The 26,073-nt window shown below is 44.8% G+C and overlaps 1 protein-coding gene across 1 annotated transcript; it reads right to left on the bottom strand.

The window, feature by feature from the left end:
* Positions 1–714: 714 nt before the first annotated feature.
* Positions 715–26,073, bottom strand: LOC109884433 (secretory phospholipase A2 receptor). The gene is made up of 28 exons (XM_031792427.1): positions 25,816–26,073; positions 23,912–24,292; positions 20,354–20,527; positions 20,089–20,253; positions 19,705–19,818; positions 19,250–19,402; positions 16,809–17,003; positions 15,924–16,081; positions 15,702–15,812; positions 13,742–13,854; positions 13,445–13,617; positions 12,139–12,347; positions 11,730–11,875; positions 11,107–11,327; positions 10,603–10,638; positions 10,273–10,433; positions 9,702–9,766; positions 9,407–9,510; positions 9,174–9,310; positions 8,102–8,359; positions 7,746–7,890; positions 7,170–7,405; positions 4,344–4,521; positions 4,086–4,220; positions 3,538–3,660; positions 3,032–3,208; positions 2,698–2,733; positions 715–2,545 (listed from the first exon to the last, which is right to left on the bottom strand). The coding sequence occupies exons 1-28, from the start codon at positions 25,952–25,954 to the stop codon at positions 2,328–2,330; spliced, it is 4,461 nt and encodes a 1,486-aa protein (XP_031648287.1). The 5' UTR covers positions 25,955–26,073; the 3' UTR covers positions 715–2,327.

Here is a 26,073-nt window from a genome sequence, read left to right as displayed (position 1 = left end):
GAAGATTGCGAGCTTGTGATTCGCCAATATTCAACTACGCATAACAGGACCACTCCCAGTCCGCGAACTGAAAATTACAACTGAATTGATGTTATTTTGCAATATAATACACAATTCACAGTACGTGTGTATTATGCTGAGTCAACGACAAAAGACACAGATTAACAAAGAAAAGTATGTTGATGCTGCGTCTCCGACTATCATAAACCACTGTCAATTCTCTCAAAGACAAGCAAATAAGAACAGCAATGAAAATCATGCAGTGAATCATCTCAACCATGAAGCCTGCATTCTTAGCCAACAACAACCGTCAGGCCAGTCTGTAGATGCCATTGCCAGACCAAATAATTTCTCCCAAATGGTACCCTATTCCCTATATGGTGCACTACATTTGACCAGAGCCCTATGTGTCCTCTTCAAAAGTAGTGCACTAAATAGGGAATAGGATGCCATTTGGAACCTAAAGAGAGACCCACGAGTCCATCCTACTCACTTCTCCCTCATCCACATGATGTCACCCCTGCCCTAGTCCCTCACCACACAGCATCTCAATGCAAATAACTAATTTCAAAGCAAATATGGTAGAAATAAACAGGATAAAGACAATATTCGGATACCACCCCCACAGTGCACTGCAGACCTCAATGCAGATCTCAATGCAGATGACTCATTTCAAAGCCAACGTGGTATAGCAAGACACAGTTCAGATACAACTTGGATACAGCTTCATTTTATTTACACTGAAGGCACATAGCATGTGTTACGAACATTATCAATACAAAATAACAAAAGACAGTAAACATTTTCAAGCATCCGTGTTATCCTCTTTCATGTATTTCTTTCCACGCAACAGAAAAACCTACATCAACATATTTCATATCTAATAACTCTGTGTACCCAATATAGAACAACTACAACAGGTAACACAGCAAAGACTGTACCTCATAATAAACAACCCACACATAAGTCTACTTAGAATACTGGATTAATTCTCAAAGAGCTACCATTTACATAACAGCACTTTGTTACAATCATTTTTGTTTCATCAATAAAAGTTTCTTTGCTTCTACATTTCGACAGACGTGTGGACCAAATGAACAAAATGGAAGTGAATGACAAATATTTTTCTCGTAACGATAAATAATAAAACATAAATAAATGCCTGCATTTTTCTCTTTACTTTTTTTTCCCTTCCTCTTATGAATATCATGTATGTACTTATAAGCCACTTAAGAAATACTGTGAGGGTGCGAGCGTGTGTTCTGTGTGTAGGGAAATACGCAACAGGAATGGACATAAACAAACAAAAAAACCTCTAAACTAAAACATCATCTTTCCGTATTGCATTAATGGAGTTTTGTGCAATAAAGTGCTGACAAAGAAACACCGTACTTTAATGACACAAAAACACAACTTGAAATTGATTTGGGGTCTTATTTCTGTTCATAAAAAAAAAAATATACATAGAAGATGACTTCAGAATGTATTGCAAAAGTATGACTTTGTCTTTGCTGTAAAGAACAACTGAATCGCGGCCATTGTTATCTTAAACAAGTATAAAATAGTTTTGGGTCCTGTACACGGCATTACAGAAAACAAAGTCTTCACTGTGTGAAAGACTTGTACTCACAAATACAGTGGGCACCAGCGTTAGTGGGAGCAGTTGGCATTGTACCATAATAACGAAACAGCAAGTTTACAGTGCAAAGAATATCTATCCACTTCCAAACGGATACATTAGAATGACAGCACCTTTCAAACTACTTGGGATAACGGCACTAATCCTTTGTAGACAAAACTTACTTCACATGAAGATGCACTCCCTCACTCTCAGCCCCACGATTGGTTCCTAATTCATCAACTACTTGTATAAAGCACAGGAGGTTGGTGGCATCTAAATTGGGGAGAACGGGCTCCTTTGTAATGACCGGAGTTGAATGGTATCAAATAAATCAAACGCGTGGTTTCCAGATGTCTGATGCCATTCCATTTGCTCATTTCCTGCCATTATTACGAGCAGTTCTCCCCTCAGCCGCCTCCTGTGGGATTCAAGTGGATAAAGCTAATTGGCCTCTGACATTATCCTCTACGTTCCCTTGCTGTGGTCCATTTCAGACTCCACAGAGACATACCAATGTTCACAGTCATACAGAGAGTTCGGCCCATTCCCATGCTTTACCCAAACTTTCGAGAACGCCACCATTTTGCTGTCTCCAATAAGTCCTATAGTGCATCTGAAAAAGGCACCGTATTCCCTATAGAGTGCACTACTTTTGACCAAAGCCGTGCACCTATATAGGGGAACGAGGGCCATTTCGGACACGGCCCTATTCTCCAGAGTGAGCTTCCAGATCTGCGATGAGAACGTTTCCATCGGAGTCTGTGGCCTGGGAACTAGTATGTCTGTAGTACGCGTTTCCCAGGGATGGCAGTCTGCGGAAGCGCGTCACGTTCCTCTTGTAGACGAACCAGAGCGCCGCCACCAGCACGGCGAAGATCAGCATGGCCACCAGGACTGCGGCTGGGATGATACCGTGGTGCAACCCTGGAAGAGACACAGAGGGGTGAGTTTACTGGACATTGAAGGCTCTGTTAGTCATGGTAGAGGCTGCTCCCAAGATACCTTGAGATGCCAAATTATTAGAATGCAAATGAGAAAAACAGCATAACTGTTAATAGCCGCAATTAAATACCTACCATTTAGTGGCGCCACTTCTACCTCCGGGATCATATCTGCAAAGAAGGCGATCTGTTTAACTTGACTGATCTATAGAATACATACATGTACACTGTACAAGCCATAACACAAAGCTTTGTCATAATGGCAGTTGGAGGCTAGTGAGAGGCTGCACTTACACAGGTAGCCCAATTCTGATATTTATTTCAAATATTGGCAAAAAGATCTGATTTGATTGGTCAAAATACCAATTATTGGCAAACGATCTGATTTGATTGGTCAAAAGACAAATCAGTGGCAAAAGATCAGACTTGGGCTGCCTGTGTAAATGCAGCCAAAATGTCTCTACTCCACCTGGGTTAGTTTTGCAGACAAAGCCCAGTCTGTCAGTGCACTGAGAGAGGAGCCACATCCCATCAGACACCCTGGTGGACACACAGGTGTCTGCTGTCAGCAGGCTGGGGTCTGGGGCCCTGAAGTTCCAGTTGGAGTAGTCCACAGGAGAACCATCGAGCCATGCCATGGAGCCCGCTAAATCGGACCGGACAAACATAAAATGTTTAATAAAGAATTGGTTCATTCGACCCCTCTCCTTCCACCCTACAACTCTGCCCCAGGTCATTGCTGTTTTTCCCCCCAGTGCTTCTATCAACTCACCAGCTAAAACACTAAGTCAATAAATAGTATTAAAATACTACTTGAAAAATGTTGAAATTCATTATGTTACTAACCCTATTAAGCTGTGTCTTATCCCAGTTCTGTCCGAAGCACATACATTGTCTGTCTTTTGCCAGCTGTTGGTTTATATTGCACGCCAAAACCATTTTGAAGAGAGGAAACTTGGGGAAGCATGTGCTTACTGTCAGTGTTGAAGAACATCCCCAGCCAGACGGCTTGATGTGGGAAGCCATACGACCACAGCTGCTCCAGGACAAACCTGTTTTCCGTCTCTGTCTGTATGGTCAGGACCTCTGACGTGTTCGCTGGAAGAGGGAAAAACCCACCAAACCTTCATTATTACATGTGTATTACTGAGCATGAAGAAGGCAATTCTCTGTGAATGTTTTGCCCCCTCAGATCTATAGCTAAAGTACAGTATTAGCTACTGGAATGGAGCTAATACATGGATCCTATAGGGGGAGCTCTCACCAAACATTACATTTTGCACAATCACAACAGGGAGTCATCACAAGGGAATTCCCATTGAGAGAGATCCATTAAATCCTTGATCCATCCTAGCATGAGACCTAATTGGCTCCATGGTGTACTGGACACTTACCACAGTAGGATGAAGTTGCTGAACTAAGTAAGGACAGTTTTGCAATTTCCCCTTATGTGCTAAGGTTAGAATTTGGGCAGGGGAAACTGATCCTAAATCTGTACTTGAGGGCAACATCTGTTGCTGTACCTTTGTGTTTGCAGTGCTCTCTGGCCTCCTCCAGGGTCAGTCTCTGGACCACGGGCTCAAAGCTGTAGCAGCTGGCGCCAAACCTCACCCACGTCGATGGACACACAACCTCGTAGGTGGTGAACGCATTACTCTCTATGGGATTTTTTTTAGAAAAGCAGCATTGTGCATTTGAAACTCTTGAGGATTGACTAACAGCACAGCAAGCTTTTAGTAGCCACTGTTTTATAATGTGCTAGGAACCCAGGCTATACTCACTAGGTGGTGGGACATGGCACAGGGCTCCCTGGAGCGGCATCTCACAGTCGGCCCTCCTCCAGCCCCCGGTGACGTCCATGTACACACAGTCCCCCAGGATGAAATCATCATCATCGGCCGCAACCCAGTGAGTGAAGACCGTGTCACTGCCATCAGACCACTGGTAGTTGATCCCATCCTGTAGGGACGTACAGTCACAGGCAGGGAGGAGGTGACACACACTCTCAGGGTGAGCCTACGTTGCTAAGGCGGGTTGCTAAGGGAGATGACGGGGTTGTAGGTCAGGTCATGCAACGGAGCAGAAAGAGTAGAGGGAAGCAGGTTCGGCTTGGGGGTGTTTATAGTGTGGTGTTTATAGACCAATGTGTCTGGCATTGTGTAGAGCGCTGTGAATCAATTCTCTCCTTTCCTGTCCTCATTCCATATTTCACGAGCAAGACATTCCTTGAGTCTATGGGATCCTTGGATCCACATGTTGTGAGTGGCTTAGAATTCCTCCCAGCCGGGTTTGGTGGTTGAGGAAAACTACTCCCATACCGTGTGAGTGAAGCACAAAAATGCGCCCCAAATGGCACCCCGTTCCCTACATAGTGCACTACATTTGACCAGAGCCCTATCGGTCCTGGACAAAAGTAGTGCACTATAAAGTGAATAGGGTGTCATTTGGGACGCAAAATAGTTATGCATGGGCTGTGGGCCAGGATGAAAGCTCTGGGGAGCACACTGGACAACTGCAGTGATGGGATAAGTTACCGTTTGATAAATACCTCTGTTTGTCACAGGATATTAGCTGTAAGACATATATTGGTATATAAACACCAAATATACATCGCGTTCAGAAAGTATTCAGATCCCTTGACTTTGTTAAGGCCTTATTCTAAAATGGATATTATTTTTTTTTATACATTTTTTTTTTTTCATCAATCTACACACAATAAAAAATGGAAATATCACATTTATATAAGCATTCAGACCCTTTCCTCAGTACTTTGATGAAGCACCTTTGGCAGCGATTACAACCTCGAGTTTTCTTGGGTATGACATTACAAGCTTGGCACACCTGTATTTGGGGAGTTTCTCCCATTCTTTTCTGCAGATCCTCTCAAGCTTTGTCAGGTTGGCTGCACAGGTATTTTCAGCTCTTTCCAGAGATGTTTGATCGGGTCCGGGCTCTGGCTGGGCCAGGACATTCAGAGACTTGTCCCGAAGCCTGTCTTGGCTGTGTGCTTAGGGTCGTTGTCCTATTGGAAGGTGAACCTTCGCCCCACTATGAAGTCCTGAGCGCTCTGGAGCAGGTTTTCATTCAGGATCTCTCTGTACTTTGCTCAGTTTATTTTTCCCTCAATCCTGACTAGTCTTCCAGTCCCTGCCGCTGAAAAACATCCTCACAGCATGATGCTGCCACCACCATGCTTCATTCAGGTTTTCTCCAGACGTGATGCTTGGCATTCAGGTTAAAGAGTTCAATCTTGATTTCATCAGACCAGATAATCTTGTTTCTCATGATCTGAGAGTCCTTTAGGTGCCTTTTGGCAAACTCCAAGTGGGCTTTCATGTGCCTTTTACTAAGGAATGGCTTCCGTCTGGCCACTCTACCATAAATGCCTGATTGGTGCAGTACAGAAGAGATGGTTGTCCTTCCGGAAGGTTCTCCCATCTCCACAGAGGAACTCTGGAACTCTGTCAGAGTGACCATCAGGTTATTGGTCACCTCCCTGACCAAGGCCCTTCTCCCCCAATTGCTCAGTTTGGCCAGGCAAGCTGTAGGAAGAGTCTTGGTGGTTCCAAACTTCTTCCATTTAAGAATGATGAAGGCCACTGTGTTCTTGGGGAACTTCAATTCTGCAGACATTTTTTGGTACCCTTCCTCAGATCTGTCCCTCGACACAATCCTCTCGGAGCTCTACGGACAATTCCTTCAACCTCATGGCTTGATTTGTGCTCTGACATTCCCTGTCAACTGCGGGACCTTAAATAGACAGGTGTGTGCCTTTCCAAATCATGTCCAATTAATTGAATGTACCACAGGTGGACTCCAATCAAGTTGTAGAAACATCTCGAGGATGATCAATGGAAACTAGATGCACCTGAGCTCAATTTCGAGTCTCATAGCAAAGGGTCTGAATACTGATGTAAATAAAGTATTTCTGCTTTTTATTTTTAAGAAATGTGCAAAAAATTCAAAAAAACAGTTTTCGCTTTGTCATTATGGGGTATTGTGTGTAGATTGATGAGGAACAATTATTTAATAAATTTTAGAATAAGGCCGTAACATAACAAAATGTGGGAAAAGGGGAGGGGTCTGAATACTTTCCGAATGCACTGTATTCACATAAGAGTTGTAGAAATGTGAATGCGTGTATGTGAATAGAAAGTGCCCAAATGGGACATAGTAGGCCCACTTTTGATTGGAGGAGATCAGATACATTTGGTGATGATATGGTGCAAGCATGCTGTGAATAGTCACAGAGATGAAATCCCCATGCTTTGAAAGAATGACATGGACTGGAGAAGGAGAGAGCGACAACATCCGAGTAAACAGACTGTCAGGCATTTCTGTATTTACAGCATTACTTCATTGCGGCCATGCTGTTTATAGAAGACCTCTAGCTAGTGCTCTTAGCTGTTTCCTTGCCGTGACGTAAATCTACTGCACACACTCCTAACATCATCAAAGGTCAATTCATGCCACAGACCAACTTTGACGTGCTTGTTAACGAGCATTATCTACATGCACGCACGCTCACACGCAGACACACACACAGACAGACACACACACACAGCACAGGCAGGTAGCAGTACTTAGCAATATAGTATAATACATACGTCTTGACTATACAGTCCAATCCAGTGGGGGAATGCCAATCTATTGACAAGGACAGTAAGGAAAGCCTGGTGGAAGGGGTCGGTAACGCTCACCAGCTCAGACTCAGACTCTAAGCACATATTCAGCGCCTCGTACCAGCTCATGTTGCCACGGGCAACCCTGTATCTGTGGTTCTTGTACTCAATATTGTCAGGGAGAGGGTGAAGGTAGGAGTGGGATGGGGGTTTAGTTGTGTCTGTTGCAGGGAAAGAGAGAGGGAGAGGAAAAGATCAGAGAGATTGTTTCAGGGAGAAGCAAAGGCATGGATTCGACCCTAAATCAACAGAAACACTCATTTCATTGTTCAACAATTCCTGAAGGGGATTTCTCTCAGTGAGCAGACTCAACGGGGTGACATTTTGAGAGCACAAAATGGGAAGCTATAACCAAAAACAACAGTTGTTGTGAATGAATGAGGTAATACAGACCTGATTGGTTATATATCTCAGTCCTTGGCTCTGAAAATAGGCCCCAATGTGTCTGAATGAGGGGTGAGCGAGTGACACAGAATGCACGAAGACAGAGGGGAGTCCTACCTTGGGGTCTCTGACAGACAAAGCCGTATCCACTTTCTGTGCACTTCTCGTCGAACCACTTCCCTGTCAGGTGGAAGTTGTGGTTGTTGGAGAGCACCGTGCACAGAGGATCGTCCCCGCCCATGGGCCCGCTCAGCCACTCATCCTGCAGAGGAGGGGCGCCCACACACACACACACACACACACACACACACACACACACACACACACACACACACACACACACACACACACACACACACACACACAGAAAGGTACACAAACACACACACAAACAACCCCCCCCTAATCAATACACTATACAGAGAACATCACCAAAGCACAAAGACAATATCTGATGTTTCATTTAACCTTACCGTCAGAGGGTTCTTGGGTTCTACAGGGGACCAGTTGGTGTAGCTGACAGGTTTCCCATTGGTCCATTTCATGGTGTCCTCATCCCGTAGACCAATCCAAACGCCCACTGTACTGCCCTGGAGCAGCATGGTGATGTACGCTTGCTCGATCTCGTCTTGGATGGCGACCAGCGTGCCTTGGAAAGAGGAGCAGATAGACCGGGCATCTCTCCAGCTCTTCCCCTCCTCAGAACTGTTGGGGAGGTGCAGCAGGAGACACTACCAGAAGACACACAAAACAAAGGGTGGAAATCTAGCAAGGTTTTGGTATAGTTCCACCAACTAGATTTTCCTTGTACGGTGTGAAAGAAAAATGACGTATTTAACTGATCTATTTGATATTAATGGTTAACAATTAATATTTAACTAATAGTAGGACACTTCTGTCCTACTAGTGTCTGTGTTTTCATGGGCTCCACTCTAGTTCCCTGCAGCTAATCTGGGCGTATGGTCACTGGAGATGGCTTGAGCTGACAAATGAGTTAATAGACAAGAATGTGTTTTACTAGAGAACGCTTAGGAGTAGAACAATCCCTCATTGTCTCGAAATCACCCTTGCATCTGGGAAACTAAGCCAGGGTGGGGTTAAGACAACAACCCACATGCAGATAACGACAGGATGAACCCAGAGTGGCTTATGATGCTCCTTGGTCTGCATGAGGGGGTGTTGAACCAACCATGACTGAGCATTGTTAGTATATATAGTACTCTGCATTTGTGTAAAGATTAGGTTACTCGGTCCAACACTCAAGGGTGTGGGGTCGAGCAGCCTCAATATTGCAATAATTAATCAATATTAAATCAAGTTGATTGTTTGAAAAAAAGTCTCTCTCAGTACTGAATGTCCACGACAACGGTCAGATGGCCAAGAGAAACTCAAATCAAATCAAATGTTATTGGTCACATGCCTAGACTTACCCAGACTTACCTACGACACCATTCCCAACAATTCAGAGTAAGAAAGTTCGACAAATATTTGCTAAATAAAAAAAGGAAATAGTAACCCAATAAAAACACGGGAGATGAGGTGAACCTTGTGTCCGAAGTAGAGCCATCTCTCTGGACAGCCTCCGATGTAGTGAGGCTCTCTGGGAATCTCCACCACGGACACGGTCCGGCGCTTACATACGTGAGCATGGAGACCGCCACACTCGCCCGCCGACCACTGACCTGTTGGTCGCAACACGTCAAAGAGAAGTCTGTCGTGGTGTTGTGTGTGTGTGTGTGTGTGTGTGTGTGTGTGTGTGTGTGTGCCTGTGACCTCACCTGAGATAGAGGACATAGTCACACACTGTTTCTGTTTCACTGGGGCATCATGGGAGCTTCCTTCTGCCCAATTCTGATAATCCACAGCGGACTTATCACTCCAACTGCACACACACACACACACACACACACACACACACACACACACACACACACACACACACACACACACACACACACACACACACACACACACACACACACACACTCCTATTACGCCCCCCACACTAAACAGCATAATCCATTGAGTGTGAGGTAAAATACAGCATTGAATAAACTACAAAAAGACTCTTACCTGAACTCTTCCCTCACGAGGTCTGTGGACAGCCCTATCCACCAGTCAGTCGACCCCAGAGAGAGCTGAGAGAACCAAGAGAAGAAAAGGAATGCTTAGCTCACTCATCCAAGACCTATTACCGTCCTCCTGCATTTTGACCTCGCTCCAGTGAAGGGTCAGCCATTCAGCCTCTTTCACGCCACGCAAGCCCATTCAACCCCTCTCCTCAGCCTTGGCCTCATTAAGCCCCTCTCCTCAGCCTCATTCAGCCCTTCTCCTCGGCCATGGCCTCATTCAGCCCCTCTCTTTGGCCTTGGCCCCGGCCTCTACCGTTTTATCCACAGCTCTGTCCTTTTTACAGCCTTCAAAAGCCTCTCCACCAGAGGGCCCTTCAGTTTGATCCAAGACGCTGAGCTGTAGTGAAACAAGGCCCTTTATGTGTCGGCATGTGTGTAAGAGAGAGAGTGTGTGAGGGCACTTGTGTGTGAACTGTGAATGTACAGGCACGTGTGGGATTGAGGGCGCTCGCGTGTGAATGTCTCGGCTGGCGTGTGTGAACTCGTGTCGGCTTGTGTGTGTGTGTACAGACCTTCCCCATGCGCTCTCTGATGAATCGGAGCTCCTCTTTAGAGTGGACAGACAGCAAGTGAGCGCCCATCATCATACAGGCCAGGTTAACTCCCTCCCAGGGAAAAGGCTGCTTGGCCAGCAGATACTCTGCTCCTCTGTAGAACACCCAGGGCTCGTTCTCTACAGGACGGAGGAAGGTTACACAGCCCACAATCACACAGTCCCTCTCAGAGTCACAACTGCAATTGATATCACAAATAAGCATGTAAATGAATGCATAATAACTCAATATAATACATCAAAAATGTCAAATATAACAAAATACATCAAAACAAATAGATTTACTTACGGTCGCTATACCAGTAGGGTTTGTTCAGCTCCATACCTATCGAGACAAATAAGACAGACATTCTTATTGATAAAACTTTCAAATCTATAAGGATACATCAACAAGCAACTTTGAGGTTTCAAACGTTCCATACATGATAAAGGCAGCCCCCCGCACCTCTCTGATTCAGAGGGGTGAAATGCGGAAGACACATTTCAGTTGGATGTGTTCAGACCAGGTATCCCCTTTTCCCTTTACTGTATATACAGTGCCATTGATGTTAGAAGAGGTGAGTCCCCCCCCCCCTTACTATCCCTTACAGAAAAACCACATGGATTCACATGAAATGTACATGTTGTCGCGTTAACTTCACACGAGATCACGTGATCACATGAAAACGTGTTTTTGGAACACGTCGTTTTTGGGTTCACGTGAAATTCGTGTGGTTTTTTTCTGTAAGAGATGTACTGTAGGCAGAAAGGCTTTACATCAATCCAACCCATTAGTTATTATAACAGTGATTACCTCTGGGAACCTTGCAGATCCACTCGTGCTTGGTGTCGCAAGGCTGTGGCAGGAGGGCGTTGGTCAGGTCGCTGTACACGGCACAGCTATGTCGGTCATCCTCCTCGTTCTTATCCTCTACGAAGGAGGTCACCACGGGGGTGCCGTCAGACCACTGCCAAGCTCCTGCTGACTGGGGGTCTCTCTTATTCAGGCCCACCCAGAACCAACGACCCTCTGTTCTGAAAAAGAGGAAGAGTAGAGAGAGAGAGAGAGAGAGAGAGAGAGACAGAGACACAGAGAGAGAGACAGACAGAGAGACACAGAGAGACAGCGAGAGAGAGACAGAGAGAGAGAGAGACAGAGAGCGACAGAGACAGACACACACAGAGAGAGAAAGAGACAGAGAGAGACACAGAGACACAGAGACACAGAGAGACACAGAGAGACAGACACACAAACACAGAGAGAGAGACAGAGAAAGAGAGAGAGACAGACAGAGAGAGAGAGAGAGAGAGGTACAGGTATTTTAGAAAAGGTACGGGTATTTCCTGAAGAAAATGTGTGTGCTTGATTCCCTGGGACAACACAGTATTATAGAAAGGGAAAAACAGAGGTGTAGGCTATAAAACACACTAACTAACCCATCAAACATGGAGTGGAGGAGTCCTTTGACGAAGACCTGCTCCTTGTAGTGGTGGAAGCTGGCCAGCTGAGCTCCTAGAGCCTGACAGAAGAAGTCAGCGTCTTCCCACGACCGCTTCATCAGCACCTTCTCGCTGTGGAACGCCTGAGGACCACAGTCAACAATGACACTACGTCGCCTTGACTACAGCATCTCCTTTTCTGCGTTGGTTTTCAAGTGACAGCTAATGGGGCAACCTCTATAATTTGGAGAACTCCAGTGATCATGTCATACTCTCTCAGAGTGGTAGCATAAGCATTGCTTTTCACCACAAGTTAATAACTGAGGAAGACACGAGAAATACAGGAAAAGAGATAACGGAGAAGAGATAGAATGGAGAGAGGAGAAGAGAAGGAAAGGCAGATGACCTTGTAACAGTGGAGCAGGCCGGAGTGTGATTCCCAGCCTGGAGGACAGGGGGCGTAAGCGTCAATATGGACTGTAGGGAACAGGACCTCCTGGTAACCACTGATGCTCTGTTTACACACTGACAAGGCCTTCTGGGATTTGCAGTCTTTCACTTCCCAGTGACCCAAGGCCTGGCCGCCTGTCATAGCCACACAGCCACCTGCACTGACTAGAGAGAGGAGAGAGGAGAGAGGAGAGAGGAGAGAGGAGAGAGAGAGAGAGAGAGAGAGAGAGAGAGAGAGAGAGAGAGAGAGAGAGAGAGAGAGAGAGAGAGAGAGAGAGAGAGAGAGAGAGAGAGAGAGAGAGAGAAAGAAAGAAAGAAAGAAAGAAAGAAAGAAAGAAAGAAAGAAAGAAAGAAAGAAAGAAAGAAAGAAAGAAAGAAAGAAAGAAAGAAAGAAAGAAAGAAAGAAAGAAAGAAAGAAAGAGAGAAAGAAAGAGACTGAGCTGTGAGAAACAGATCCACAACGCCAAGCTAAGTAGGCATTGGTGAGAGTGTTAGCACCACGGTATTTTATTAACTAAATGATGGGAATTCTACTTCAAAGTCCTCCTGCCACTTCACCATAGCAACAGCATGATTAACGATGCTCTCGCACTGACTGAAGGAAGCTGAGATTGTGAAACCTAAATTACACTTCAACTCATTAATCATAGGCAGCATCCCAAATGGTACTCTATTCGGCTATTCCCTTCACAGTGCACTACTAATGTAGAGCACTACATAGGGAATAAGTTGCCATTTGGGACTAACCAACAGTGTGAAGTGAAGTGAAGGGGGGGGGGGGGGGGGGGGGGGGGGGGGGGGGGGGGGCGAATGGAGGACAGTAGACAGCCGACACATCCACCTGGGGCTAAACTAACCCACAGCTATGGCTGTCTGTCTGTTCTGTCTGTTCTGTCTCAGCCCTATTGCTGTCTAAGTGGAGCTGGTCTGTGTGATGGAGACCACATGCCAGTGGGGAAGAGAGGGAAGACTGTTGACAGTGGAGTGGTCTGGGAGAGCAGAGGTGAATGGAGTAAACACTCAGTCCACTACGACAAAACAGTGGTCTTTACACGGGAGCCTATTGTTTATTGACACAGGGTAAGTTGAAGTTTGTCCCTATCCACTGATCCAGGGTCAGATTGGTTTCCTTACCCTACTGATTAGAGAGCCGTTAGAACCGTTAGTATACATTGCTGGGTAATCTGACCCTGGATCTGTGGTTAAGGGGCAACTTCTACCTGGAACGCTACAGCCCACCCCACCACGTCTCCCTTCCCTACCTGGCTGATGCCTGTTCCAGTTTGTATAGAGCAAGGGTAGGGTGGATCCGTTGTGTCCCCCCAGCCAGCTGTACTCTCCTTGGTTACCCTGGTCCTGTAGGGCCGTCCAGTAAAAGACGCTACCGTTGGCCCCCATCTCACTGACCAGGCTGTTCAGAAAGGCCTGCTCAAACCTGCCATGGAGAGAAATCAACAATCATTCATAACAATGTATTCTTGTCACTATGAAATATGGGAGTTCCCATTTAAGGTGTGCAAGAAATGGTTAAGATGAGAAGTCCGAGTCAGAAATCAGACCTGTTTTCCACTGTGACCAGGGGAGCCTTGCAGTAGTAACCCTTGACAGCATCTTCATAGCTCTGCTCGTGGCTCGTCACCATGTAGCAAGAGCGGCCCTTCCGCTTCCAGTCCTGTGGGGAAGAGATACAGATGTAGGATCTTCATTTGAGGCAGTTTGCTACAGCAGGAAAATAATCCTGCACAGCAGCAGGAAATGTGAATTATTATGTGGATTATATTCAAAAGACATTGTCTGTAGGGGTTGATCCATGTTTTTTTTTGTTACAGCAAGTTAAGTCTGAAATTAAAGTGGAAATGACAAACTTTGCAAACCTTTTTAAACCTCGAATACACTACAAGTTCGCATTTCCTGCCGTGCAGGTACATGCGAGGGAACCAACAAGTGATCGAATGAAGATCCTACATCTGTATCTCAGTTTGATTAAATGAATAAAAAAAACAAATGCAAAAACATTATATGTGTGAACGTTTCTACCGCAGACACCATCCAGGAGTGAGAGCAGCCAAGACAAGGCACTGAATATACTGGAGGAGATCGACTAGAGGTGGGAGCCAGACTCACACATTACTCCATGTCTATACACACAGACACCTGAAAGGAGTCTGGGCCGGTGGACAAGAATAGCAACAAGCTCAGGAGAGCCGGGCCAAGCTGACTGGATTAGGTTACCCTCCAAACATTCTGGCAGTAAGAGCCGCATAGTTTGGAATTAGCAGTAGATGGCAGTGGCTAATACAAGCAAACACACGTGGAGGATTGGGGTCAGGGGTCAGGGGTCAGGGGAACGGGGCGGTGGGGGGTTAGGGCTATGACTGGGCCCATCTGTTAGGACTGGAGGGGGCTTGGGGAGGGGGCTTTGGGAAGTGTCTTAGGGACAGGAAGTAGTAGTGTTTTGACAAGTGTCCTACATTTCACTCCCACCTCCCCATACACACTTGATGACCAATCGCAGCCAACACTTGCCGACACGTGCGTGTAGAAGGAATGAACACCAGTTCCTCCGCAACGAAGGAGATTCTCTCTTTATGTTGTCAAATCCCTTTCCAACTGAGGCCGTTGTCAATGAACACAGCTCGGGTGATTGTGTGAATTTCACAACGTGGCCTGAATATAATCAAATACAGTCTCTGAAAACAGTATTTATTCTGTGATGTCCCATATTTTTTAGTGCCTATTGATACTACACCTCCAGGGCGGTTTCCTGTCCGTTTAAGGACATGGTGAGCAGGGAAACAGCCCTTATGAGTCAATCTGCTTATGTCCTCGTAAACAGAGGTCACAACACCACATGACAGTCAGACAATACGTCATCTAGCTGTTGAATCAGCTCATTGTACTGAATGCAGAGCAGACTCGCCCTAAGCAGGGATCTGAAGCCAACCAGGCACTTTCGCTGTAATGCTAATGCATGTCTGGATATGTGGAACGCCACTATTCTGACCACACAGCATTCCACGGATCCTCTGTCTGACAAAGGACGTAAGGAATCAACCATGCATGGTGCCATGAAGTTCTTCTGGAAACAGTTGGGTTAAGATTGATAAGAGAGCTATGTTGAATTTCAATTTCACCTTCCATGGATATGGCAGATATGCATTCTTCTGCTCAGGGCTAGGACATATGCAGCGCTGATATCTTGTAGGGTTTCTTATCAGATCATCTATGTGTGTGTGTGTGTGTGTGCGTGTGTGTGTGTGTGTGTGTGTGTGTGTGTGTGTGTGTGTGTTTGTGTGTGTGTGTGTGTCTGTGTGTCTGTGTGTGTGTGTGTGTGTGTGTGTGTGTTTGTGTGTGTTTGTGTGTGTGTGTGTGTCTGTCTGTCTGTGTGTGTGTGTGTGTGTGTGTGTGTGTGTGTGTGTGTGTGTGTGTGTGTGTGTGTGTGTGTGTGTGTGTGTGTGTGTGTGTGTGTGTGTGTTTGTGTGTGTTTGTGTGTGTGTGTGTGTGTGTGTGTGTGCCTACCTCAGGACAGCCCTCGTCCCATGCTTCAGTGGGGAGTAGGGACAGAAGTCCTGCTCTCCTACACACTGCAGGGAGCTTCTCATCGCATGGTGCCAACAGCCAGTTCCCCTCCTAGGACAAACACACACACATATTTGAGTCATTTACTATATTCAGTCAAATAAAGATGACGAACCAACAGCAAACTGTAGTCATCCGTGTAAAGGATTCAGTTGACTGTACCGTTAGGTCAGTCTTGGCACAGAGCTGACTGTTGCTATGGGTAGGATGGTGCATGTGCCAGAGAGTGAGGTCGACTGGGGAGCCGTCTGACCACTCCACAGCTGAGGACGATAGCTTCTTTATCAGGCCGATCCACACTTCTGAGCCAGACCCTGAGACTACAGTACACACATATATTTAAATGTACACACATATACACACACACACACACACAACATACTTAGTTGATTTGTCAACGTGAAAAAACAACTACCTAAAAGACAATACCCTTCCATGATTCTTTATGATGTCCACACTATCCCAGAACAGAGAACACACTATACACTGTTGTCACGCCCTGGCCATAGAGAGGTTTTTATTCTCTATTTTGGTTAGGCCAGGGTGTGACTAGGGTGGGCAGTCTAGTTTCTTTATTTCTATGTTTTCTATTTCTTTGTGTTTGGCCTGATATGGTTCTCAATCAGAGGCAGCTGTCTATCGTTGTCTCTGATTGGGAACCATACTTAGGCAGCTTTTTCCCACCTGTGTTTTGTGGGTAGATGTTTTCAGTTGTGTGTTTCTTCATCAGACAGAGTTGTTTCGTTTTGTTCCATTTTGTTATTTTGTTTCATGGTTCAGTTTGAATAAATAATCATGAACATGTTTGGTCCTCTTCTTCAGACGAGTGTTACAACCGTCCCATGATCCTTTATGATGTCCACACTATCCCAGAACAGGGAACACACTATACACCGTCCCATGATCCTTTATGATGTCCACACTATCCCAGAACAGGGAACACACTATACACCGTCCCATGATCCTTTATGATGTCCACACTATCCCAGAACATAGAACACACTATATACCACATACTAGAATATAGAACCCCAGATCCAGACTCACCGTTAGCCAGCAGGCCCAGCAACAGTTCTACATCAGATAGCGAGTGTAGGCTGGTGAGGTTGGCCCCTATGGAGTTACAGGCAGTGGAGGATTCCTCCCAGCTTCCTGCCTCAGCCTCTGCCAGGGCTTTGTAGCAGTAACGGTTGTGGGCCAGCCAGCCCTCGGAACACACCGTGCGGTAGTACTGCCAGTTATCTGGGGGCGGGTGACGGAGAGGAAAGGAGACGAGAGGTAACGGTCCAATTCAGTACAAAAACATTAGCACCTGTCATTCTACGATTTAGGGCTAAAGAGAGAAAAGGTCCAAGTATTTGGTATTTGGTATTTTATTAGGATCCCCATTAGCTGTTGCAAAAGCAGCCGTTACACTTCCTGTAGTCCACACAAAACATGAAACATAATACAGAATGACATAATACAGAACATCAATAGACAAGAACAGCTCAAGGACAGAACTAAATACATCTTTTTTTTAAAGGCACACGTAGCCTACATATCAATGCATACACACAAAAGAGTAATCTCGCATTGCCACTCTTCCAAGTGACGTTCATCACTCTGGAGAAATATAAATGAAGGAAAGTCAAATGGAAGTTGGGTCCTAGGTGGAAACATTCTCAACTGGAGGTGTACTACTAGTGAACTTCTCTAATAAGAACGCTCATCCTCCATCTTAAAACATTTCCAGTGTCATGCCTACTGAACCGCACCCAACCTATGTTTTCTGTTATAGCCCTGTTATAGCCTAGCGTGGAAGAAGCCGAGGTCAAGAGTTCATGTTCCAGGTGGAACCCAGCTGTTGAGCTGCTAGCTGGAGCTCCTCTCCCATTCTATTCGTAGGATCATTCAAACGACATCACTCACTAGGAGTGACTCAGAACTTCTACTGTCACTGGGATAAATAACAAGACTACTATCAGGAAAAAAAACATCCAAGCTGTGCCCAAATGCTGACCTGTTAGAGAAGGTTTTTTAGTACCACTCAACAGTTCTTGATGGGAAGAACATCGTTTTGGAACATTACAGATGGATAATTCACCAGACGACTCTCGAGCCAGACAGAAACAATTCAGTCATCCGTATCAACCAAAACAAACAGCCAAACGTTGCTCATGGTTATTAAGTTTGACCTATTAGAAAGGGCTGTTCAGAACTGTTAACAAGTACTAGTTGGAGACTGTGTATAAGAACATGACAAATGGGATAGCTCACCAAGCCCTTTTGAGCCAGACAGAGACAGCTGACTCAAGGACCAAACACAACCAAACTCTGTGCATCAGTCCCAAATAGCACCCTATTCCCTACATAATGCACTATTTTTGACCAGAGCCCTATGAGCCATGGTCAAAAGTAGCACACTATATAGGGAATAGGGTGTTATTTGGGATGCAGGTTAATAATTCCCTAGGCCCTAGAGCCAGACGGACCTTTTGATCAGCCTCTACATGTAATCACCGCCTATAAACCACAATGTAAAGAGGTTACTGTGAATCTGACAGTAGCTTACAGGCAGCTCGGTGGCAAGTCAAATTCTGTACGTCATATGACAGTACACCTACTGTAACATAAATGCAGTATCAGAGCAAGTACTGTGTAATAACACACAGTACAATACCTTAACATATACTGTATTATACTGTAACCAAAAAAAAGTGACCGCTAACGTAATCGGAATGAATGAATGAATGGATTCATGAAATTCATTGAGGGAAGGGGTTTCTATTTCACAGCATTTTACAGTAGCAAGCAGGTTGGCTGCTAGGTAAAGTGTTTACACATTACAGTATATGAATGACAATTTGGTGTTTTATATCACGTGTACTTCTAGAGGCCTTAACAAAGGCTTCCAAACTGGCAGTGACTGTAATGTGTCCCCTTCTGTATCTGTCCCCGACTGTGGGGCACTATAACCACATAGGAGTTAAACTGCTACAGCATTCTCACTTCCAGGTGCAACAAATATAGTCTTTTACAAGGCACACCTCAGAATATGTTAATTAGCCAGAAACAACAGTACCATGCACCAACTAGTGGTCAAAAGATTTTGGGCGCTCCAAAGCTTAGGTACGGTACTGTATTCTGTGGGTTGGAATTACAGTACCATTCGAAATACAGCAATTCTATGCCCCGCCCACAACACTTTCACACAATGCACCATCATTTACAGTATGCTGCAGCAAAACATTTCAGAGTATTTCACTGTTGAAAATACCCCAAATTACTATATAATTGACAGTTTTATGTTACAGTTCAGATTATGAATAATTTCTTGTAGTACAATGGCTGAGCACTAAGGCAACAATAGACTGAGCACCAGTCTGTTTGAGCTATCGTGCCAACTCTTTGTCACTCATTGTCATGACACACACTGTTTTGAACAAACAGATATGGGACCAGGTTAGGGCCACAATATGAAACATATAGGACCATTGACGTCTCACCTAGAGGCTCAGCTCTCCTGGTGTCATTGGGGGTCTTCTTACAGATGTAGGGTAGAGCAGACTCACAGGACAGACTCTGCCACTGGTGCCCCCCCGACGCTGAGTTATACACTCCACACTGCCTGTTGTCCTGCAGAGGGCTGGATGATAGGCCTGGGAGAGACCAACACAGGTAACGGGGGAGTTACAGGTAGAAAGGGAGAAACGTTGGCCTAGTTTCAAACACACATTTCTGGCTCCCACCACTGCTACAGCAGGAACTTCTTGATTCTCCCCGCTGAGATCCAAATGGACTGGACCGGTCTGAGCAAAATGGCCAGAAACTCCACTTCAGAGGGCTACATGAAGCTATTACATCTTATTACTAACACTAATGCTGTTCATTCACATCTTAAAGGAGGAATCTGGGCCTTGGAGTGGGAATTAAAAGTTTGTAGAGCACCCAAGTCTCTTACCTGAGGTGAAGTTAACCAAGGCCAGAGGAGCTCCATCAGACCACTGCCACCCTGTTCTCTCACTCAGGTGGTTCAGTCCGATCCACACCATCACCCCCACGTCAGCCAACCGCTCTGAAAGACACAGAACCACACGCATGAACACCACTAACTCTGGTCAAAACGTCTTGTACTTTCTCCACCCTGAATAACAAAAACTATGAGCACAAGTCCATTTTAAGGCATAATACCGCACCCAAGAGTTTATAGTTTATACAGTTTATACAGTATGTGTAGCTCAGACCATACCACCCACCTTGTCTCCTTTCCTGACTAAAAGTTCAAATAAAGTGTTTAATGTTTAGATAGAACTATTAAATATAGTGATAAAATAGTTTTATGTACCTCTGATGTACATCTGTTCAGTGAGGTCAGTGATGCTGAGTAGACTTCCTCCCTGGGCCAGGCAGGAGGAGTGGGCCTGGCTCCACGTCAGGATGGTGTACAGGTTGAACTGGTAACACGCACGGCTCTCCTGGTTCGAGTCCCAGAACGTATCGCAGCTCAACTCTGGAGGCAGAGACAAAGACATTTGAATATTATCATGGTTGTGTTGTATCGAGAGAGAAAAAAAATCAACACAATACTGTTGTGTGTGTGTGTGCATCACCTTGACTGGGACAGAAGCCCCATTTCTCATCCTGGTCGTATCGACTGGTGGTGGCACACCAACGATGGTGGTCCTCGCGCCCCTCTGCCGTGCACTCCGAGTACCACTTGTTGTTGTATTTGAACGGGAGGGCACAAGGCATGCCGTGGGCATTACCCAACAGTGTGTGGATCTCTACAGAGAAAAACATTGTCACCACCACCTTCTTTGGGCTCATGTTCACGGTTATAGAGTGAGTCAGTCTGTTTGTTTTCTTATGTAAGGGATGAGCAGCATTTGCATGGCTGCATTAATATCAAACCAACTGTGTCTCAATGAAACTGTCTGTGTAGAAAGAGGTCAGTCAGTGCATGTCACTACTATAATATCCTATGTATGCTAGTGGTGCACGGGTTGACTCATAACCCGCAGTCCCCCGCAGTTATATCCGCAGGGCGCGTGGGTTTAGTGTCATGAAATATTGTGTGCATGGAGGACGGGTGGATGGCCGGCGGGTTGAATAAAGAGAAAACGATGCATTAAAAATCCATCAATGTCTCATCCTTATGCAACTCATATGTATAGGCTACAATGAGGTTGGTCTTGTATTTGTTTTATCTGGCGTTAGTGCGTAGGCTAGCCTAAACATTATGGCCTAACCGTAGAGCGCCAAAAACACACCGATTGCTAAATGCTTTTTTGGAACAATGTCGGAGTTTCATTCGATAAGAAAATGGAGAGTTCAAATGAAATGGAAAGGAGGGCCAGAACAGTGGTCTAATGTTTGGGGAAGTTTTGGTGAAGTGGTGAAAGTGGATTACAGCAGTGCTGGCTATGATATGCGTGATGGTGGTGAGGCTCTATACAAACTTTGAGTCACAAGACCGGGGACTTCAAAATGGCGCGTCTAGGGAACTGTACTGTTCAGATAGGTTAAATGGGATAGCAGCTGACCTGGACACTGACTGTAGGTTGAGAACTTCTCATAGCCTAATAATATTAACTTCTGCAAAATGAATGATTTATTGCAGTAAAACGATACTGTCACGCCCTGGTCTAAGTATTTTGTGTTTTTTCTTCATGTATTGGGTCAGGCCAGGGTGTGGCATGGAGTTTTTGTATTGTGGTGTGTTTTGTCTTGGGGTTTTGGTGTGTATATATTTGGAATTGTAGCTAGTGGGGTTTTCTAGCAAAGTCTATGGCTGTCTGGAGTGATTCTCAATCAGAGGCAGGTGCTTATCGTTGTCTCTGATTGGGAACCATATTTAGGCAGCCATTTTCTTTGAGTTTGTCGTGGGTGATTGTCCTTAGTGTCCTATGTGTACTCTTTGTTAGTTTGCACCAGATAGGCTGTTTCGGTGTCGTTTATTGTTTTTGTAAGTGTTCGTGTAAGTTCGTGTTTCTTTGTTTCATTAAATATGTATTGCAATCGACACGCTGCAGTTTGGTCCGACTCTCCTTCATCACCACTAGAAAACCGTAACAGATACACCTATAGTGACGTGGGGGGGGGGGGGGGGGGGGTCGATACGGTTACATACCGGGATACTATTTTTGACGATTTATCGTATCGTAAGCAATATTTTTGGAACGGTATTGAATCACAATACATATAAAACCGTGGGAATCACAATACATATAAAACCGTGGGAATCACAATACATATAAAACTGTGGGAATCACAATACATATAAAACCGTGGGAATCACAATACATATAAAACTGTGGGAATCACAATACATATAAAACCGTGGGAATCACAATACATATAAAACCGTGGGAATCACAATACATATAAAACTGTGGGAATCACAATACATATAAAACCGTGGGAATCACAATACATATAAAACTGTGGGAATCACATGTCGTATCGAGGAGATCAAAGACCTGGCAGTGCGGTGCCAGGACAACAACCTCTCCCTCAATGTGAGCAAGACAAAGGAGCTGAGTGTGGACTTCAGGAAAAGGAGGGCCGAACAGGACCCCATTAACATCGACTGGGCTGTAGTGAAGCGGGTTGAGGGTTTCAAGTTCCTTGGTGTCCACATCACCAACAAACTATTATGGTCCAAACACACCAAAACAGTCATGAAGAAGGCACCGACAACACATTTTCCTCCCCAGGAGACTGAAAAGATTTGGCATGGGTCCCCAGATCCTCAAAATATTCTACAGCCGCACCATCGAGAGCATCCTGACGCGTTGCATCACCGCCTGGTATGGCAACTGCTCGGCATCCTAGGCGCTACAGAGAGTAGTACGTATGGCCCAATGCATCACTGGGGCCAAGCTTCCTGCCATCCAGGACCTACAGTCTATACTAGGCGGTGTCAGAGGAAGGCCCAAAAACTCCAGTTACCAAAGTCATAGACTGTTCTCATAGCCTGTAAGCGGTACCGGAGCGCCAAGTCTAGGTCAAAAAGGCTCCTAAACAGCTTCTACCCCCCAAGCCATAAGACTGCCAAACAATTAATAAAATGGCCACCCGGACTATTTACATTGACACACCCCCACTTTGTTTTTACACTGCTGCTATTCGCTGTTTATTATCTATGCATAGTCACTTTACCTCTACCTACATGTACAAATGACCTCGACTAACCTGCACCCCCGCACATTGACTCGGTACCGGCACTCCCTGTATATAGCCTTGTTATTGTTATTTTATTGTGTTACTTTTTATCAAATGTTCTACTTTAGTTTATTTAGTAAATATTTCCTTAACTCTATTTCTTTAATAACTGCATTGTTGGTTAAGGGTTTGTAAGTAAGCATATCACGGTAATGTCTACACCTGTTGTATTTGGTGCAGGTTACAAATAAAATTGGAAATGATTTGATAATAGCATATTGTGAAGTCCCTGGCAATTCTCAGCCCTAACACCAACTGTAAACAGGAGTGGAGAAATATGATTTATTTCATTCAGCATCTTGAGAGAATGAATGCGCAGTTAGGAACCGTCTGTAAAGGTGCTATCTTTATCAGCATAACAGAAGCTGATAGAATTTCAACCACATAGAATATGCATCCAAAACTAACTGAAATCTTATCAAAAACATGTTGGGTCATTTTAACAGCTTTGAATTTTCTTAAAACCGGTCAAAAATGGCATTTTCTCCCCGGTCCCTAAATGTCTTTGCGTTGCAAGAGCAGCAGAAACAGAAGAGAACAGAGAAAACAAACGTTATCGATGTCAACTACATTGCTGCATTTATTCTATAAATGTATGACATTATTCTGATGAGCAATGGTTTAATTTAGTCTTCTAGGGCAACAAGTAATGACAGAAGAGAAGCTGCACATATCTAATTACAGACAAGTTCCTTGACTGAAAAATAGTCTACCAAAATGTAAGCAATGACATATGCCTATCTAAAAAGGCCTGTCAAAAAAAATCGTTCCACCTTCTCTGACTGTACAGCGCGTTTTTCTATATTTGCGGCTTAGGGTTCGGGTTGCGAGCCTCAGATTTTCAAATGTATCATATATAGTCGGGCGGTTACGAATGGGTTATTAGCAATTGTGGACGGGTGAACAAACAGCTGATTCACGCATCACTAATGTTTACTACTTACCCTCATAAGGATAGGCACATGGCCCCTCCCCCGGTGTAGAGTACCTCCGCCACTGATGATAACTGGCCCTCTTGACCACCACCAGGCGTCCAGCCACGGACAGCTTCAGCTGGGACGCCCCGTACAACGTATTCCCATTGCACCTCCACCACAGGGTCCGGAGGGGTGAGTCACACTCGAAGGTGCCCAGGGGCTGGGTGGAGTCGCTGATGTTCAGGCCCAGACAGAGGCTGCTACCCAGATTGAAGAGGCGGTGGCGAGACACCCACTTCCACAGCATACGGCGGGTGGGCCTCTCACAGCTCTCCAGGACCAGGTTAGAGGAGGAGGAGGAGATGCAGCGCTTCAGCTGGGTATTCTCCATGATGAACAGACCCTTGTCTGGGAATAGAGGGATTGATGGGTGGAAATGTAGGGTAGTGGGGAAGAATAATAGCATCTTCTACTGTAAACTTTACTATGCTTTCTACGACACCAATATTGGTGTTTGAGCACGGTTCTGCTGGACTGAACGAGTGTGTTCGCATACTCCCTTAAAAGACCTTTGCTTGAAAGGCCAACTTGAGAAGCCATAGCCAATATACACTTCCTCAAAACAGTCAGAATTATTATTTTTTTTAATTAAAAACACATCTGTCATTAATTTTGACGTTTTTATCGAGATCTTAGTTGCGCAATTTTAAATCTAACTATGATGTTTGGTGCAGTATTTCTCAAGTAAAAAAATGCCATGAATACGAGTCATCTATTGTTGAATGGCAACTAACACTTTATTGAAGAATCCCTACAGTTGACCAATGACAGATGATGGGACGTAGACTTCGGTTCCAAATTTCGGCATGCCTCGAGAAACTGTTTTGTGTGCACGAACAGTCGAAAAAAACGTGCCGAAAACCAAAACGCACAAAAAATTCACAAATGATCTTCATAATATATGCACGTATTGTCCCGAACTGTTAATTGTTCAGGGGCCTATCCGTGTCATTCTCCTATACACATGTCTGAAACAAGTGCGAATTTTTATAGGCTGCTAAAATTGTATTATAAGGCCTATGCATAATAACATTACTATAACAACATTACCACTAGGCTAGATTGTCATATCCGACAAACATTTAAAGTTCAATGAGACTGGAGACTGGAGTTTAGGTCATGGACAGGCCTACTCTATGTGCCCAACCAACTAACATATCTGAGCCTGTTTTTCTCTCTCTCTCTCTCTCTCTGTGTATGTGTGCCTAGTTAAATAAATGTTAAATTAACATAAAATAAAAATGTGTGTCCTCCCGTCATTCCTTTGGCATAATTCCATGACCCAATTTGAGCTCTCTCCTGTCTATACCAGGGAAACATGCCATCTACAGCCTACAGTTGCTATACTGTGCAAACAGTCTATCCATGGTTACCTTTACTTGACCCTAATCTGTCCGTCCCTCTACCCATAAATGCATCAATGTTGATGTTTTATTCTTTCTGACCTTTCCAATCTGCATCAGAAGCCTGATGGTCACATGATGAGTCCATTCATTAATTGATCATGCATAAAAAGGGCAAAATGTTCTTATTTACGAAACCATTTTGCAGTACTCCCAGATGACACAACAATTCAACTATCTTTTCTTATATTGTTCATTGTATTTTTCCATAATCGAAACCGAGAATAATACAATGCATCTCGCCATGCATCCAGCGGCGCAGCGCTGTAGCCTACAGAAGCCTATGCAAATATCTTGTCTTGCACATACAGTATACCACACTTGCGTACACAGGAGTCTTTCTTATTGTAGACTTTCTTGTCCTGACTTGCATGACTGACCTATAATTTATAATTCTTGAAATAAAACAGAACAGTAGGCTACTAGTGGACACATTTCGATGTCCGATGCAGTCTGAGTTGAACTTACTGTAGAGTTCGGAAAGATCTTTTTTCTCCAACACCACATCGTCTTCAATCACACAGTCGCAGCTATTCATAAAGACTATTGCAAAGATTAACAAGATCACTCCTGAAGATTCTGTACAGCGTGATAAATATACTCTCATTTCGACGACAAGTTGCTGAATAAAAAGGCAGGAGTTCGAACATTCCGTGGTTGTTTTTCTCCTGAAAAACTTTCCGAAAGTTTGGGTAATCGCGACGTCACGGCCCAAGGTCTCTGCGG

This window comes from Oncorhynchus kisutch, linkage group LG16 (assembly GCF_002021735.2).
Source record: "Oncorhynchus kisutch isolate 150728-3 linkage group LG16, Okis_V2, whole genome shotgun sequence".
In the NCBI taxonomy this organism is placed as follows: domain Eukaryota; kingdom Metazoa; phylum Chordata; class Actinopteri; order Salmoniformes; family Salmonidae; genus Oncorhynchus; species Oncorhynchus kisutch.
This window is presented reverse-complemented; position numbering and strand designations above follow the sequence as displayed.

What these genes read in the sequence shown, in the direction of transcription:
- LOC109884433 (XM_031792427.1), bottom strand. Translation starts at nt 25,954, where the DNA reads ATGAGAGTATATTTATCACGCTGTACAGAATCTTCAGGAGTGATCTTG. An exon ending in GATCTGCAAGGTTCCCAGAG is followed by an intron (nt 10,639 to 11,106) that starts GTAATCACTGTT and finishes TTGTCTCGATAG; the next exon opens with GTATGGAGCTGAACAAACCC. An exon ending in GACTATGTCCTCTATCTCAG is followed by an intron (nt 9,311 to 9,406) that starts GTGAGGTCACAG and finishes TGCGACCAACAG; the next exon opens with GTCAGTGGTCGGCGGGCGAG.